This window comes from Numenius arquata, chromosome 11 (assembly GCF_964106895.1).
Source record: "Numenius arquata chromosome 11, bNumArq3.hap1.1, whole genome shotgun sequence".
NCBI lineage: Eukaryota > Metazoa > Chordata > Aves > Charadriiformes > Scolopacidae > Numenius > Numenius arquata.
Window position 1 is genome coordinate 13,764,212 of NC_133586.1, and position 15,982 is coordinate 13,780,193.

At 37.3% G+C, this 15,982-nt stretch overlaps 1 protein-coding gene across 1 annotated transcript in view; it reads right to left on the reverse strand.

Annotated features, from left to right (window-relative positions):
• The window catches only part of MYO5C (myosin VC), a 35,309-nt gene that overhangs the window by 19,239 nt on the left and 88 nt on the right, over positions 1-15,982 (reverse strand). The window contains exons 2-18 of the mRNA XM_074155951.1: positions 12,172-12,282; positions 11,082-11,247; positions 10,661-10,805; positions 10,095-10,251; positions 9,392-9,535; positions 8,380-8,461; positions 7,674-7,781; positions 7,023-7,129; positions 6,142-6,407; positions 5,477-5,558; positions 4,923-5,063; positions 3,709-3,834; positions 2,993-3,076; positions 2,232-2,366; positions 1,792-1,889; positions 210-296; positions 12-123 (exon numbers count right to left, since the gene is read on the reverse strand). Of these exons, the coding sequence (XP_074012052.1) occupies positions 12-123; positions 210-296; positions 1,792-1,889; positions 2,232-2,366; positions 2,993-3,076; positions 3,709-3,834; positions 4,923-5,063; positions 5,477-5,558; positions 6,142-6,407; positions 7,023-7,129; positions 7,674-7,781; positions 8,380-8,461; positions 9,392-9,535; positions 10,095-10,251; positions 10,661-10,805; positions 11,082-11,247; positions 12,172-12,282 (2,151 nt within the window). The remainder of the gene's footprint in view (positions 1-11; positions 124-209; positions 297-1,791; positions 1,890-2,231; positions 2,367-2,992; positions 3,077-3,708; positions 3,835-4,922; positions 5,064-5,476; positions 5,559-6,141; positions 6,408-7,022; positions 7,130-7,673; positions 7,782-8,379; positions 8,462-9,391; positions 9,536-10,094; positions 10,252-10,660; positions 10,806-11,081; positions 11,248-12,171; positions 12,283-15,982) is intronic.

Genomic DNA, 15,982 nt, shown 5'->3' on the forward strand with positions numbered 1-15,982 from the left:
TACAAACTAACCTGGATTAGCCGCTGCAAAACAATCTTGCAAATCTGCTTCTTATCATTTAGGGAGAGTTCCTGCTGTGTCATAAGAATGCTGTAACGGCTGAAAAACTCAATATAAGTCCACCTGGAAAATAAAAAGGTAGCAAATGCAATTAATTTAAGAGACACCTAAGTATTTTTTGACATACGGAGGCCCACCGCTATCCCTACCTGGATGGGTAGCTCTGTGCACTAATTCGAATAGTTTCCAAAACACCACATGCTCGCAGTTGCTGAGCCACTCTTTTTGAATCAAACCTAAAAAAGCAGAGTTATATTTTACTTTTTTTGCTGGGGTTGGCATGCTATAATAATTATAACTGTTCTACTAGCTGGATTTCTATTTCTGCCCATAGGATGCAGGCTTCCCTACTTTTTATACGGTGTCTTACTTGGTTTTTTTAATATGTACTAAGGAGGTCTGGGTTTTCTTTTTCTGCCTCAAAACAGAAGGAAGGCTATATTTATTTTTCTCTTAAGGAAAGTCCTGTTTCATTTCAATATTAACTGTAAAAGCTCGTATCACCAAGTGGCAAAGCATCATGCCTCTCCCAGTGCAAAACATACACAGAAATAAATTCCCTCACCAGTCTATTGAGAAATAACTCTTTCTAGCATCTCTTTAGTACTAACTAGCACACTGACTATGAACAAAGCAATTATGAATATCTGGGTTCAAGATGATCAACACAAGACATGGAAAGACCCTTTCCAATTCTGGACCACAGCGCCACGCTACAGTGTTGATCCAGTACTAGCTAAGAGATCCCTGTGGCTGACAGATGACTCTATTGTTCTTTCACAAACTCATGGTAAGCTCTTCTAGTCTAATGCAGAAATGTTTTTATATTATTCACGCTATTTCCCCCCTCATTGCTATTACATGGAATAATGGGGTCTCACTGCAGTAATAGCAAAACAGTGCCACTTGTAACATGTTTTGCATGGACAGATTTTGTCTGGCTTCAAGAAAATGGGCTAACACATTTAAAAAAATGAATTCAGAATCTAAGTTTGCCTCTTCCCTCCTACTCAGATATGACAAAAGCTTTTATTTCGTTTGTCATCACACTACCTTCCAGCTAAAAGCTGTATAACTGAAACCAGATTGCACAGGTCTGCCCACAAACCAGACCAATAGCTGCATCAAGGTTAACTCCTGCTCACAATTAGTGGTTTTCAAGCTAGACATAGGAATGATGCAAACTATCTGGCATATATGATTGTATTATAACATTGAAGTGATAAAAACTATGGGGAAAAAGGCAAGGCTGTGTTCAACACTGGTCATACCTTTCTGACTTCTAAAGTTCCTCTAAATATTTCTGTGGACAAAAGGGAAGTTCGCAAAGAAAACTGCAGTGGCTTTTATTCCTTAAATATGAACTGGTGCCAATCCATACTGTACAAGAGCAAACACACCTAAACAAAATATCCACCAACTTAAATCAAAGGTGGGCAACCTTTCCCCTAAAAATGTTATGACAAATACACTAATATCAGACTTGAAAAAATTTTAGGGCAATAAAGAATTTTTAAGATTTTTAGTAACTATTACTGAATGATTCTATTTTTGTAACAAGACAGTATTTTTTTATTTTGGAAAGGTGTCTTGAAAGGAAAAACATGTTCTGCATGGGAAGTTGTTCAACAATAAGAATTTAGCTTGCTGACATGTAGCTACTGCAAAACAGAAAAATATTCTTTTAATTTTAAAGGTAATGTAACAGCTCAACACCACTAGCATACTTACTCAAAAGGCAACTTCTCATCATTTGGCTTTATGCATCGTACATAATGAGGGGTGGTTGCATTGAGTGTCACCATAAGTAAAGACAAAGAACTCCGGAACTAGAAAATATCACACATAACAGTTTTGCTAATGAAACATTTACAGCTAAGGAAAAAGTAAAATCTTCATTTTTTAATTCTTTGTTAGGTTTTGGCTGGACACTGGGAGATTTTCTAACAGTTTATATCTTAAACGCCAGAAATTTAACAGTCTCCTATATATAAATTAAACACACCTACTTATACCCAGACCTGAAGCACTGCATTGTGACCGGCTCTTGCTGTACTGAAAACTGGACCATCCACCGTGACCAGTAACAGAACACAGCGCCACAGCCTCAGACTGCCCAATGCACTTCCCTGAAAGTACATGCATCACAGAATAACACCTTTATGTAGTACCTTATTGCCAACAGTCATCCGGAGCTGTTTGTTAGGTGGCTTGAGAACAGGTCTTGCAGATTTGATGTTTATAGTTGAACTGAAAGGTGAAACGGACACTGGATTGTCTTGAAAAAAATTTGTACACAGATGAAACTAAAAGAGTGGTGAAAGAATCGCAGTTAAAATACTGTGCAACTGTAAGAACATTTAAATACATAAATACATTTATTACTGTAACATAAAATGCAAATCCCATCGATCTTAATGCTTATTGAGACTAAGCTGTGGACCTGAAAGGGCCAGGGCCTTCAAGCAGATGGGAAGTGGCAGGCACATATAAGACATCTGATGTTTTCCCTGCCCTGGCATTCTCTTAATCTCTTTTGAAGAATAAACAGAGGCAGCTGTTAAAGATAAGCCACCTATCAAAGCTACATGCAATGACTACAGAAAAAGAAATAATTAAGTGAATTGTTCAGTCTTAAGGATTCCAAAATGCTGTTCAAGGGAGATACTAAGAGAACAAAAAATACTAACATAACTAGCAAAGTAAATGCACATATATGAAAAAGTTGAATACTGTGTTTTTCCATCTTGTATGTTATTTTGACATTAAAGATACACACTTGTAGAATATTAATAAAAATTAAGACTAAAATAATTGATTTGACCTATAAGAAAATCTTTTTATTAGAAAAAAATCTTTTAAAATCAGATCTGAATAAATTACAGTAAAATCAGGTATTTAGAAAATTAATCATTACTGATTGTTCACAAACCTTGCTCTCTTTCAAGATTTCAATCAATACTTCATGTACTGTATCTCTGTTTTTTTCCAGAAATCCTTCGCATTTATATTCTACCTGTGCAAATGGGTAAAATTATTAACTTTTCAGCAATACATGAACAGTTAACAAACCAGTAATTTTTACTCTCTAAGCTGTGGTGGCCAACAGGTCTTTATTAGTCTTAAATGTGATGGCTGAAACTCTGCTTTTACCAGTTTCATTACAGCAAGCATACATACATGCATACTGCAAATTTAGAAGCAGGGAAAACTGTCAGAATCCACCATCAACTGCAATTTCCTTCTGCCTTCATTAGGAATTTCTTTCTTCCTCTCTTCACTATTCTACGATTTCAAATCAAAACACCAAAAAAGGAATACTACATTTGAAATGTAAATAACTGAGACTAAAGTGTGTACAGACTACAACCTCAACTATTTTATTTATACATTGCACTCTTTTGCTGCCTCTTTGTATCTTGATGATTTATTTTTATACTCCCAAATTCATTATCTTAAGCACTTCTTATGTTTAAATGGCAAGTTTTGGGCAGTATTACCAATAAATAGCACTATGTACCGAAGATAGATTTTATAGAAGTTCCAAACGTGTGGTTACTATTCCCTCTATTTTGTAAGTTTATTTCTTTTCTGAATGAGCTACTGCTAGAAACGAGGTGAAATAATACTGGATTGTTTACACTCTACCTTATCAGCAAAGTGTTGAATGATGAAAGATGTGTTTGACATTCTCGGCTTTTCAAAGAGTGCATTTTTATTGACAAAATTATTATATAGCTTTTGAAGCCAGTTTTCATCTGTTCCATGAGGTAACTGTAAAAATAAGAAGGGCAATCTCTTTAACAGAACTCTGCTGGACTATTAAAAACAGCAAAACTGCTTACAATCAATAAATCAAATTCTGAATAATGCATCTTCAGTGAGTTATTAATAACAACCAGTTTTTGTCTTTTCAGAATAGTGGCTCCCTGTAGCAAATCATTCTAAGAAAAGTGGTCATATTTATGTTAATTAGAGTTAATTCTCTGATGACTCATAAATCAATTTATCCTGAGAGGATGCTACCTGCTCTCTGATCCCTGAGAATGCTAATGAGCAGAATAACAGATAAACTAATGAGTTAAGGAATATTCCCTAATTTCCCCCTTATTACTCTATGGTTTGGATTCTGAGAAGTATGATTTTCCAATATCATCAAAGCACCTTTTAAACAACATTTTAAGAGCTCTCACCTCTCCCTGCCCAGTTCTTCACTGACAGAGCTACTTCAATAGCTTCAGAAGCCTAAGGGAACTACACATACGTAGAAGAATAAATATAGATTCAGGAATTGCTACAGTCAGGAGAGAAGCACAGAGAAAAAAACAGTAAGACTAAAGAAGAAAAAACAAAGATGTAGCCTTGATGCATTCAACAAGAATTTGTTAAAAATGAAAGGAAGACAGTTTTTTTTTTTTACCAGGTTAGTGATTCATGGAATAACTGAATTGTAGAAATATTGGTGGGAAAGAACCCTGGAGACTGAGTAGGCCAAATTCCTGCTTGGAGCAAGGCTACCGTCAACACTAGATCAAGCTTCTGTTTCAACTCAAATCCAAAAAGTATCCAAGGATGGGGATCCCACTGTGCCTCTGCTTTACATGTTCTAGTACTCAGCTACCCTCACACTGAAGAAATCTAGTTTCTGGGTTAGATTCTAGGTAAGAATTTAGTTTTAGGTTATTAATTTTACAAGATAAAAGTAGACTTAAGTGGCTTACAATTAAAAGTACCAAATAGAGGACAAACATTAATGTTCCTTTTATGAGGAAAATGCTCTACTTCCCATTTAACAAGAACAAAATACAGATTAACCCACAAGCTTTTTTATGAGCTCATAAATACAAGAATTTTTAAATTACCAAGCACTCTTCATCCAGAAGTTCTAAAATTCCCATTTTAGCTTCAATAAGGTCAATGACAGGCTGGTTGTCATAGAAGTCTATTAAAGTCCATGGGATATCTTCCTTCATATATTCTTCTTGTTCAAGTTTAAAGACATGCTAGATATGTGAAAATTATAAAAATGTAAGATTAATATTAAGGAAGCAAATATATACGTGTGCATGCTTGTGATTGTATATGTAAGATAGAAACAAAATACTTATGCATTTTATAGTACAGTATATGCCTGTCTTGTAAGAAAAACTCATAAATTTTCATTATATATGTTCATTATATATGAATTACATATATGAATTATATATATTATAAAATATTCATTATATATATACACACGTGTGCGTGTGTATGTATGTATATATATAAAAATAAAATATTTTTATCCATTACTGGATAGCCATTATCCAGAAATATCCATTACTCAAATAAAAATATATTTGCCATCATCCATCACCGACAATTTCAAAACTGAATCAAAATAAGATAAAGAACTATAACAAATAAAAGAACATACCAGGTTAAACTGCTGCTGCAGCTTTTCATTAGCATAATTGATGCAAAATTGTTCAAAACTGTTCACATCAAAGGTTTCAAAGCTGAAAGACATTGAATAAGAAAAAAAAAAACAATCAGGTGATGAAACGGTATTGGAGAAAAATTTTTCCAGTCAAAAAATTTTTTCCACTATTTTCCACTCAAATATGAGAAGAAACTTCTTTACGGTGGGGGTGACAGAGCACTGGAACAGGCTGCCCAGGGAGGTTGTGGAGTTCCCTTCTTTGGAGATTTTCAAGACCCGCCTGGATGCAGTCCTGAGTAACATGCTCTGACATGCTCTGGGCAATCCTGCTTCAGCAGGGGAGTTGACTAGATATCTTTATGGTCCCTTCCAACTCTAAAAATTCAGTGAAATTCAGTGAAAAAAAAATCCCTTGACTTAAATACAAATATCCTTGTAAGACTTTGGAGCTATCCTAATATTTCTAAGAAAATGAAATAGTCATAAGACTAATGAAGATGCTAAGGCATTTCAAAACTTCCCTAGATGTTAATGTTACCAGCCATAGCAGAGCCAAAAAAATCCAGTTATATTTAGAAGTATAATATCAAAAGTTAAATTTAAACCTCATTCACAAAAAATACCAATATTTATATATTTGTTTCCAGAGACGTTCTTACCCATAAATGTCCAAAACACCAATAAAAGTATGTTGCTTGCCAGGGAACTGCAAAGCTTGGTTAATCCTTTCCACAATAAAGTCAAATAAATGAGAATAGATCTTCTTTGCCAGAGCATCCCTTGCATTAACAGCCTGAGTTCTTGTCATCGGCTTTATTACAGTCTCTGAGGTAGTGATAATCTTTCGGTGGCAGAGCCATTGTGCCATTTTGTCACAGTTTAAATCCAAAAGTTCACAGAATATATTGAGATGTTTATCTTCCAGCTTCAAAGAAGATAAATAAATATTATTAGATTACTTTTAATACTTTAACTGTTGTCTAGACAGTGGGGTCCTGGCACTGCTGACATCAAAAAATGACTTCTATTTTCAGATAGAAAAGAGGCTCTGTTCACTTCTTCATTTGGCAAAATATCAAAAGCTAAAGCAAGTAATACTAGGTAGAGCTCCTGATACAGGAGAGAAAAACTTAGTCCAGATGACATGCTTTGGATTAAGATATTGAAAGAAAAAGCTACTTTAGTCTATGTTCAGGTGTCCGTGCGTTTTAGACTTGCATAATCTGCTGGGACACATTCTGAGCAGGTTTGACAACGCTCTGTTTCCTGTATCCTGCAGGCAGTCCCAAATGGCTTTTCCAATGGGGCTCTCCTAGCCACATTTTGCCTTCTGTTCAGACTTTCTGAACTTGGGCACAAACCAGGATTCGCATAAACACTCTCTCTGATTCTATACAGATGAAGATGGAGAAATCTCTCAAGTGTAGTGTACCAGATTTAATGCCGCTCTGAGCCCCAGATACGAGGAAAACTATTGCTAAAGGACTAGAATATAGAATATAAAAGACAATGCTGGTATGTGAATGAACTGCTTCCTTACACTGATGGATGACCTTTCATCTCCAACAGCTGTTATTCCCACGTTGCCTAAATGTAGGATTGCTGCCAGCATTTTAAAAACATCCATCTGAAAATCCCCCTTCAGGCCTAAAAGAACAATTCTCAATTATTTCAAATACTCAGAAACAGTACAATTAATTAAAATAGCACAATGCTGGATTACTTGCTTTGTTGTGTAGTCAAGAATTGTATAGCATTTCCACAGACCACTACGCAAAGCCTTGATTCTGCCTACTTTCTTCCTGCCTGATCAGATGAGAGATTAGGCATAAATTCCTGTACCTCCCCAAGTGCCAGCTTGAGTCTGATTTGGCTTTCACATAAGCCATATAGGGGCAAAGAAGCTTTCAATTCCACTTCTGTCACACGTTAGCTTAAGGGCCAAGAAGACTCCAGCCTCTAGTGATTCTGACGACTAGCAACAAACACAAATTCCTAAGTCTAGTACTTCAAAAATTGCTCTTGCCAAGTACTTTAAAAACAGACCAACAGTGCAATGTATAAGCTACGAAGGCAATTGTTTTGGTAATTACTACTAACATTTTGAACACTTCAGAAACAATTCACTTTTGCCCATTTCAGAAAAAAATAATTTTTTAAATCCATTGAGTAGGTATTCCCAAGAATTTACCCAGTAAGGCAAACGTCTTCTGAGTCTCCACCATATTTGCTCTGTCATCAACTCCTTCTATTACTGTGCTGCCACCCATTCTTGTGTAGTTAAATTCTTCTGCGCTTCCTACAGATAAAAAGCAAAACTTGTAATGCTAGAAGATTTGGGATTGGGGGTAGCTGCTTGTTAAAGGCTCTTGTAACACCAGAAAATTGAAGATGCTTTCAGATGACTGCTCTTTAACAATGAGCTGGAGGTCCTCTTTTTCTGAGAGACATCTATGTGCCTAACTTGGTTAAACTAGCATGAATTAGTATTCATAATTCCTGGCAATCTTAATAGTTGACGTAATAAACAAACAGGAATGAAGACTGAGTAAACATATACCTAAGGCCTGCTTGTCCCAGGTGGCATTAAAGCTTCTCTGGAGATGAATGAGTCAAGCCCCCTAAACTGTCATTATGGCATCTGTCAGTACAGAAATACTAGAATAAGATTTTCAAAGACACTTAGGCACTTGATCATGCGCTATTCACGTTACTAGGGATGTGCTACCAAGTTCAATACAAACAGGATTAATAGCTAAGTGACTTAAAAATGCAAGTCCTATTGTAAGTCTGTGAGATCTATGCTGCAAAGCACTTAACATTCTAGCACTTGAAAATCCAATCCTCAAAATACTGCAATGCAAAAATTAGAAATAGGTTATTTTCTTGAGACCTACCTAATTTCAGATGCTTAAATTCAGGTTGCACAGCAGATGCACACAACTGATAGAATATATGGTAGTTTCTCTCATTCTCTGACTGTTAAATTAAAACAAAGAATAGCATTACAGACAGGAAAAAAAAAAGACAAAACTCAAAACAACAGTCAAACAGAAAAACATTTGATAATCAACACTACTGCAAAGAGATAATGACACCAGAAGTCCAAATTCTGCTGCAACGTTGTTTGGCAAAGAAACTGCCCAACATTAAAATGGCACATCTTAGACTTCAACAAGAGCTTTGAAAGTGATTAATTCAAGAACACCTTATTTCCATCACCGATCTGCTGCGTTCTTTCCCCGCGGCTGTTACTCTAATAATTTCTTCAGCCTGAACAACCATCTACTAATAAGAACTGACAAATACTGGAATGAACTGTGTGGGAGTGCCAACTGTAACAATGCCCTGTGGTAACTCAGAAAACTATTCTAAACCATCCGTCAGGCAGCAGATACATAGAAGTATTCTTAATAGTACTTGAAAAGTTACAATACTACTAAAAAGGAAAACTTTGTTAAAATACTTAAAAAAATTAAATGCTTTCTTTGGTAGATTATCACAATTATGCTCTGACACTATAATGAGTCACATGCAACAAGCCCCGGCCTTATAAATTTTCAGTTAGTTTTTTTACTGAGACTCCCTCTGCTCTATATACATTGTTCCTTGCTAGGTACAATTGGCATGTGTTACTATTGTGACTGAAAGCCACAGGTTTCTCAAATTCTTCTTGCACTTATCCCAGAGAATTGTCCCTGAGATACATCCTCCACTCAACGTAAGGAAGAACATGGAATAAATTAGTTTCTTATTATAAATAAGACTAGCTCCTATTAAAAAATAAATCAAATGCTAATTAGACATACTATTCAGAACTTCACATAACATTTTCTATATGAAACTAGTAAAGGACAGTACATTATTAGCTATACTGACATCGAGTGTTTTAAGATTTATTTTACCCACCTGGAAGACAACTCTGGATTTCTCAAGCAGGTATGTTCTCATGTTAGCTCCAATGATTTGGTAACGCTGATCAAAACTGATTTCAGTGTATTTTCCAAATCGACTGCTATTATCATTCCGCGTGGTTTTTGCATTGCCAACAGCCTACAAAAATTATAAACTTTTAGAATTTTATTTGCATCTTTCATGAGAATAACTTTGTCAAAACATGACTCAACTACAAGTTCCTCAAATCAAAGATGCTCAAGGATCAATCTAGCATTGAGCTGTGAGATTTAAAGTTTGAGGCCCAAATTTGAAGACAAGTCTCAAGTCAAACAGTATAACGCTACATAAACTGAGAATTAGAGAAAATATGTTTTCTCACCAAAAGGAACGTTAATCAGTTTCTATTCCAATTAATAAAAACAAACAACTTGTTCAATATTGTTTTCTCATCATCTAATTAACAGGATGTGGTAAAATAAAACTCTGGAGGCAAACTAGTGCCTCCAAAGGGCCACTGTTAAATTGGGCAGAACCTGGGTGTTCCTGAAGCTGACTACCTCTTTCCACCAGAAACATTCAGAGGCTAAACCTCTAATTTAGGTATTTAACTCAGGTAGCTAAAACGTCCCTGAAGATTTCAAACAAAAGTTCCCAGCAGCTCTCAGAATTCTTTCCTTCATGAGTACAGACTTGACAGATACTCTCCGAAACTTACCTCAGTTATTGGATTGGATGCCAATACTTTATCCTCCACATGTGCATTGCTGCTTGACTTACTCACAGTGGCAAAGTATCTCATAGTGTATCTCGCAGACACAGTCTTTCCAGCTCCCGATTCTCCACTGACTATAATAGACTGATTTTTGTTATTTCTGAAACCGAATAATCAGTTTAAATCAGATATGTCTATAATGTGTTTATAAATGTAAGAATTAGAAATATGAAACAAATGTATGAAAACACAGCTGTGGTCAACTCTCTTATCAGTTTCATCTTTCATCTGTTCTTCTCTTACTCCTCTTCAGTTGTAATCTGAAGGCTGATGTCATTGCTATTCACTCAGCTAAGACAGTGTTTTGTCCCTCACCAAGAATGAAAATAGCTACGAGTTCTAAAAATTCCTCAGTTGGTTAAGGAATTACTCTTGCTCTAGTTAAGTTAGCCATTCAAAGGTATTCTTAATAGTCAATGGCACACACACAGTTAAATTAAATTACATATTAACACTGACTGCCACTAGACTTCTAGTGTTATTTACGGACATTAAGTAACATACTGAACCTTGCCATTTGCTTGTATGCTTCTTCTGCCACAGCAAATATATGTGGATCCATGTCTCCCATGTTTTGCCCACTGTATGCATGGATAATAGCATCTCCGTATATTGGCAACTGTTTATAGGGGTTTATTGCAACCAAAATTATTCCTACAATCAAATGTACAAAACAAAACCAAAACATAGGTTACTTCAATGAAATGCTGGTTATCAGCAACAGCTAAACTGATACAAAGTAGCAATATTTTCTAAACTAGGTAGGAGATCCTGATCAACCAACAAGTCTGTATCTATACAAACATGAGTTAACTTGAATGAGTTAAAATGCACTTGAAGAAAACATTACTCACATCATATTGCAAACTAACCCAAGATTACTATTTTTTTTAAGATTTTTTTTTAAACCCTGCATTTCACTTTGCTTACCACTATAGGTGTAGATAAGTTTAGACTCCACAAAACGAACTTTAAGATTGTGTAGAACAGCTGGTTCATGGAGATAACTAAGTGCAGTGAGATCATTTTCACCAACAAGTATGTCAGGATTTCGTAGGGGTGGCAAGGCAGCTGGATCAACAGGGTAATTAAGTTCCTGTCAACAAACATTACTTGAAATATCATAAAACGCCTTATGTTTGCATAAAAACAAATTGATCTTCTACCTTTACATGAAGTTATGGGGCTGACGGAGCCCTGTCTGATCTTGTATTTCATCAACCCCCTACAACCCGCTGAACTTAGAGCACTTGCAGATCATTAAAGTAAGATGGAGCAATTTGTTGTCCATTAAAAAGAGAGCTACATTCTCTTTATTTACATTATTTTGTATTGAAATCTGTAAAAATGGGAAATGCATTTAGCTCTCTGAACACATACATATTTCAACTACAAATGAAAATGGCAGTCCAGCTGCAACTGAACAAAAGTAAACACCTGGTCAGAACTTAACTCAGCTCTAAAACTATCTTTACTTCCAACCCTTCAGTTTTCCTTACAGAAAGTTTAAAACTCACTTCTGTTTCTTTCAACAAATCCATTTAATCATACATTTAATACCTGTCTTTACAGAACAGGAATGCAGAAATACAGAAGTACTGTTTTCAAAATACTAACTCTGTAAAGAACTCAGACGCTAAAATTAACAGATCTTACATAAAGCAGTAACTCTAGGGAAAAAAAAGCAACAGCTTTTTTCTCCATGAGAAATAACTATGTCTGCCTTGCACTTCTGATTTAATTCAACTTAAGATGAGTTTCAGTGCTTGTTTCAAAAGTGAAGTGATCTTCGAGGTATGTGTTCTATACTAATGTTATACAGATAGTAGAATTGCACTCTTCCTATTTGTAGGAAACAGCCCTTACTGTACAAATTTCACTATGATAAAATTCTGCTCACTGCAGGGTTAGCATAAAAGAAACTACAGACAAGTCATTTAGATCCTGTAACGGCGAGTCGTATGTTTCTACATAAACATATCTCAGCAAATCCCACAATAATTGAGGCTTTTCTCCTTACAGTTCCATCTTCTAATTGCACATGGAGAAAACGGTCTCCAGCTTTGTAGTTTTTTGTGATCTCTGCAGACTGCCAAACTTCTTCATTATGAGGAATCCAAACCCTATTGTACTACAACAGAAAAACAAGAGAATAGTTAGCTTAGCTGTTATCATAATACCAGACTAGCATAAAAACATAGTTTTCAAAATTCAAGTGCAACCTGAAAGCTGAACTAGATGCCAGGACTTTTGGTGATTATTATTAGCTCTGACCCTTTCACTGGGCTGTATTTTTGTGCTTTAGTTACTCTTTGTGAAAGAAGAAAAAAGAGAGCAGACACATTCATCTCAGACATGCTTGTCCTGCTCCTGTTTAGTGCGAAGTCTGCAGAACAACACAGCGTGCAGGAAGGTGCACAAGGGCCAGACTGTCACCAGGCTCTTCACAGAATCACACAGAATCACAGAATCTTAGTGGTTGGAAGGGACCTTTGAGATCATCGAGTCCAACCACATTAAAAAACAAACAAACAAACAAACAAAAAAACCCACAACACAAAAACAAACAAACAAGCAAACAAAAAAAAAACCAAAAAAAAAGCACCCACCAACTAAACCCCACACCCACAACCTCACACACAACGCCCCACCACAAACCAACAATCCTGGGCACTAGAGCATGCCCTGAAGAGCCATGTCTACACGTTTCTTAAATACCTCCAGGGATGGTGACTCCACCACCTCCCTGGGCAGGCTGTTCCAGTGCTTCAAACCCTCTAACACTGAGCAAAAATACACTTAAGGCAGAGCCCTGATTTCTAGGAGATTTCAAATGAGGAAGTACCAGAGAAAGCACCTCGTTTACCAGAATTTAGACAATCGCTTCCCTAATTCAAACAGAATACTGAACTTAGAAAGCATTTTGCAACAGGCACAGGTGTATACACGAGACACACTCTGCATGGTTACCTTTCTTTTCATGGGACTGAAGTGCAACCTCCAAACAACATCTTCCCCTGTTCTAGGGCGAACTGGCAGGTTTCTTTCTCTGCAAGCAGTCAGCTGGCTTAGCTGAGCTCAGTCCCAGTAAGGTACTTTAGCTCTGTCTCAGGAAGCAAACGCCCTTCCTAAAAGCACTTCTTTCCAATGGAAGCAGATAAATTGTAGTTTTCCTTGAGGTATTTGAAGGACTGCACAACAGAATTACCTCTAGCTTTCTGAAGCATAAATGTTTGAATGTAAATTACGCTGTTCAAACCATCTAGTTCTCCTATGCTGAAGTTAAAATGTTGAAGCAACATCTTCAAATGTTCTGCCCTAGAAGCTACAGGAAACACCCTAGAAGATATAGGAAACAGCATTCCTTGAAAGGACATAACACAGCTGGCAACCTCAGTAAATAAGGCATTTCTTCAATGATGTAGAGAGTGTCCTTCTCATCCTGCCAGGGTTTAACAAACTGGCATCCCTAAAAGTCTTCCTAATGCATCAACTATGCACAAACAGACACTGGTTTAGTAACAGGGAAATCACTTCTGTTCAGGGATTTGCAGTTTGAGATTATGTCTGACATCACCATCTTCCTTAAACCTTGGTGCACAGCATTTTTAATACTGTATTGCCTGTATCTCAGTTGGCAATGAAGATAACACAGAAGACTACATTTGGATGTAAGGAGAGGACAGGAGGAAGGGCAGTGATGTCAGAAAAAAAGCCTGAAAATCACCAGTATATGCTAGTACTGAGCTTCTTATGGGCCACCTCTCCTCTAATTTGTGATAAAGTAACACTAGAGAGCACAGAATCACTCAGTCCCTACTTGCACAAGCAACTATGTCACAGAATCTTCTTCCAGCATCTTTCTGTTTTGATAGCCCTCATTTAATTCCCCTACTCTACCTATATTCACTCAGTTTAAACCAACTGTGTTTAAATAAACCCGTGAGAACTGCTACAGCTGCCAACATGAAAAATGAACATTAGTCAGGGATTTTATTAAGTGTTAGCATACCCACAGATACCTTGGAGACTCATATATCTTCTCACTTTGGTGTTGCAACTGTTGGTTTTGGCACAAGTGACTTTTTCTCCTCTTGAAGGAAACCCTGGAAGCTCCAGCAGATCCTCAGAACATGAGGGTCTCTGTCCCCGGAACCCCACTCAATACATCATCAACCATGGATGCCTGCAGAGGTCCCCACAAACTGCACTGTACCTCAACAGCAGCATTCTCAACTCTAACCCCAAGGATCAGCACCAAACGATTTAGGGTAAGAGGGACTTTCACAGGGACGTCCTGCAAGTTAGCTTGAGTTGCTCAGCGACCTCTCCAGTTGAGTTTTTGGCATCTTGAAGGATGGAGATTGACCTTTCTGGTCAACCATACGCCAACCTGGTGTGTATGTCAGGTGATAAACACTAATCAAAACCTCAGCAACTTTCATGACACCTCTTTGCAGATGCCTTCAGCATGATGGCATTTTTTCACACAATATCCAAAATCACAAAGATCTTTTCTAAACAACACCAAACCACTATGATGACAAAGTTTTCACCTATCTGACCAAAGGGACACAAACCCAGCTTCACAAATATCTACTTAACGGGAAAATGAAAGACACAGCTAAATGAAATCAGTTTTAACCTTGTTTTTTCCATGTGTAAAGAAGTATAAATTGACTTTTCTGCCATTCCTACACTATGCTGATTTCCTGACTTACGAAAAATACTTATCTATTCACAGCTGTTAAACTGAATTCTTTATTTGCTGTTACTCTGTGTGAGTCAAGAATATCACCATCAAACAACCTCAGGAGCACATAGCGTGTTCCCATGTAAGAAAGTGAAATGCACTGGGTCATGGACAAGAAAGGGAGGAAAAAGCATGTGATCAAAGTACTGATTCTTCAGAAAAGGTCCCTGCAGTTCCAGGAGCCTCCATTGGCAAATGTACCCAGCCTGCCAAAGTTCGCCTTCTCCAAACCCTGCCTTACAAGTAAACAGAAGAGAGTTTGCTCATTTTCGTATCAAGTTACACCCACAATCCTTCCTCCCCTTCACCTGCCCAACATTATTCCTGATCAAAAAAAAAACCCCATTTGTTCATTCTGCTGCTCAGTGTGGTACCAACAAAGTGAATTAATAAATACCAGTGAAGCACAGGGCTAAACAGGAGTTTATTATGGCAGCTGCTTTTGCGATAGAGGAGATACAGGCTTATAAATCTGTAACATATGCATATTAATTTTGTTATTTAAAGCTAAGCAAACAAGTTGTATGTCACAACACTCTGGTGACTACAGGAAAAGGGGAAATAATTGTGCAAAAAAAAAAAAATACAGCAGCCACATTAAGGAGGAAGAATCTTTGTTTCAGTGCCCAGTTCTGCCAAACTTATTCAATATTTGCCTAACAAAAAGAGTGCACTCTCCACGATTAAGCGGCCAGGAAAGTGCTGTTAAAACTTTAAAATTGCCTAATCACTGGCCAGCACCTCAGAGACCTACACCTGAAGGCCAAAAGTCTCCAAAAAGGAAGTATTTCTCTCAAAAAAGAAGCGTTTTCGCACGCTGCCCTGGGATTTTATAGCTGTGGCATACAGGCGAGGCGCCCTCACACCGAGGGGACGCGCTCCCTCCGTCGGGTCCAACCCAGCCAACTCTGTCAGAAACACCAATGGCTCAACCTTTTAATACCCCAGAAAGCACAAAAAAGCACAGGCACTCTCCAGCGAGCCTGGCATTACTCGCCCGGCCTGGTCACCCCTCTCCTTCTCCTTCCCCTCTCGGGGCGGCCGTCACCCCCTCGGCGGCGGCGGGAGAAGGCGCCCC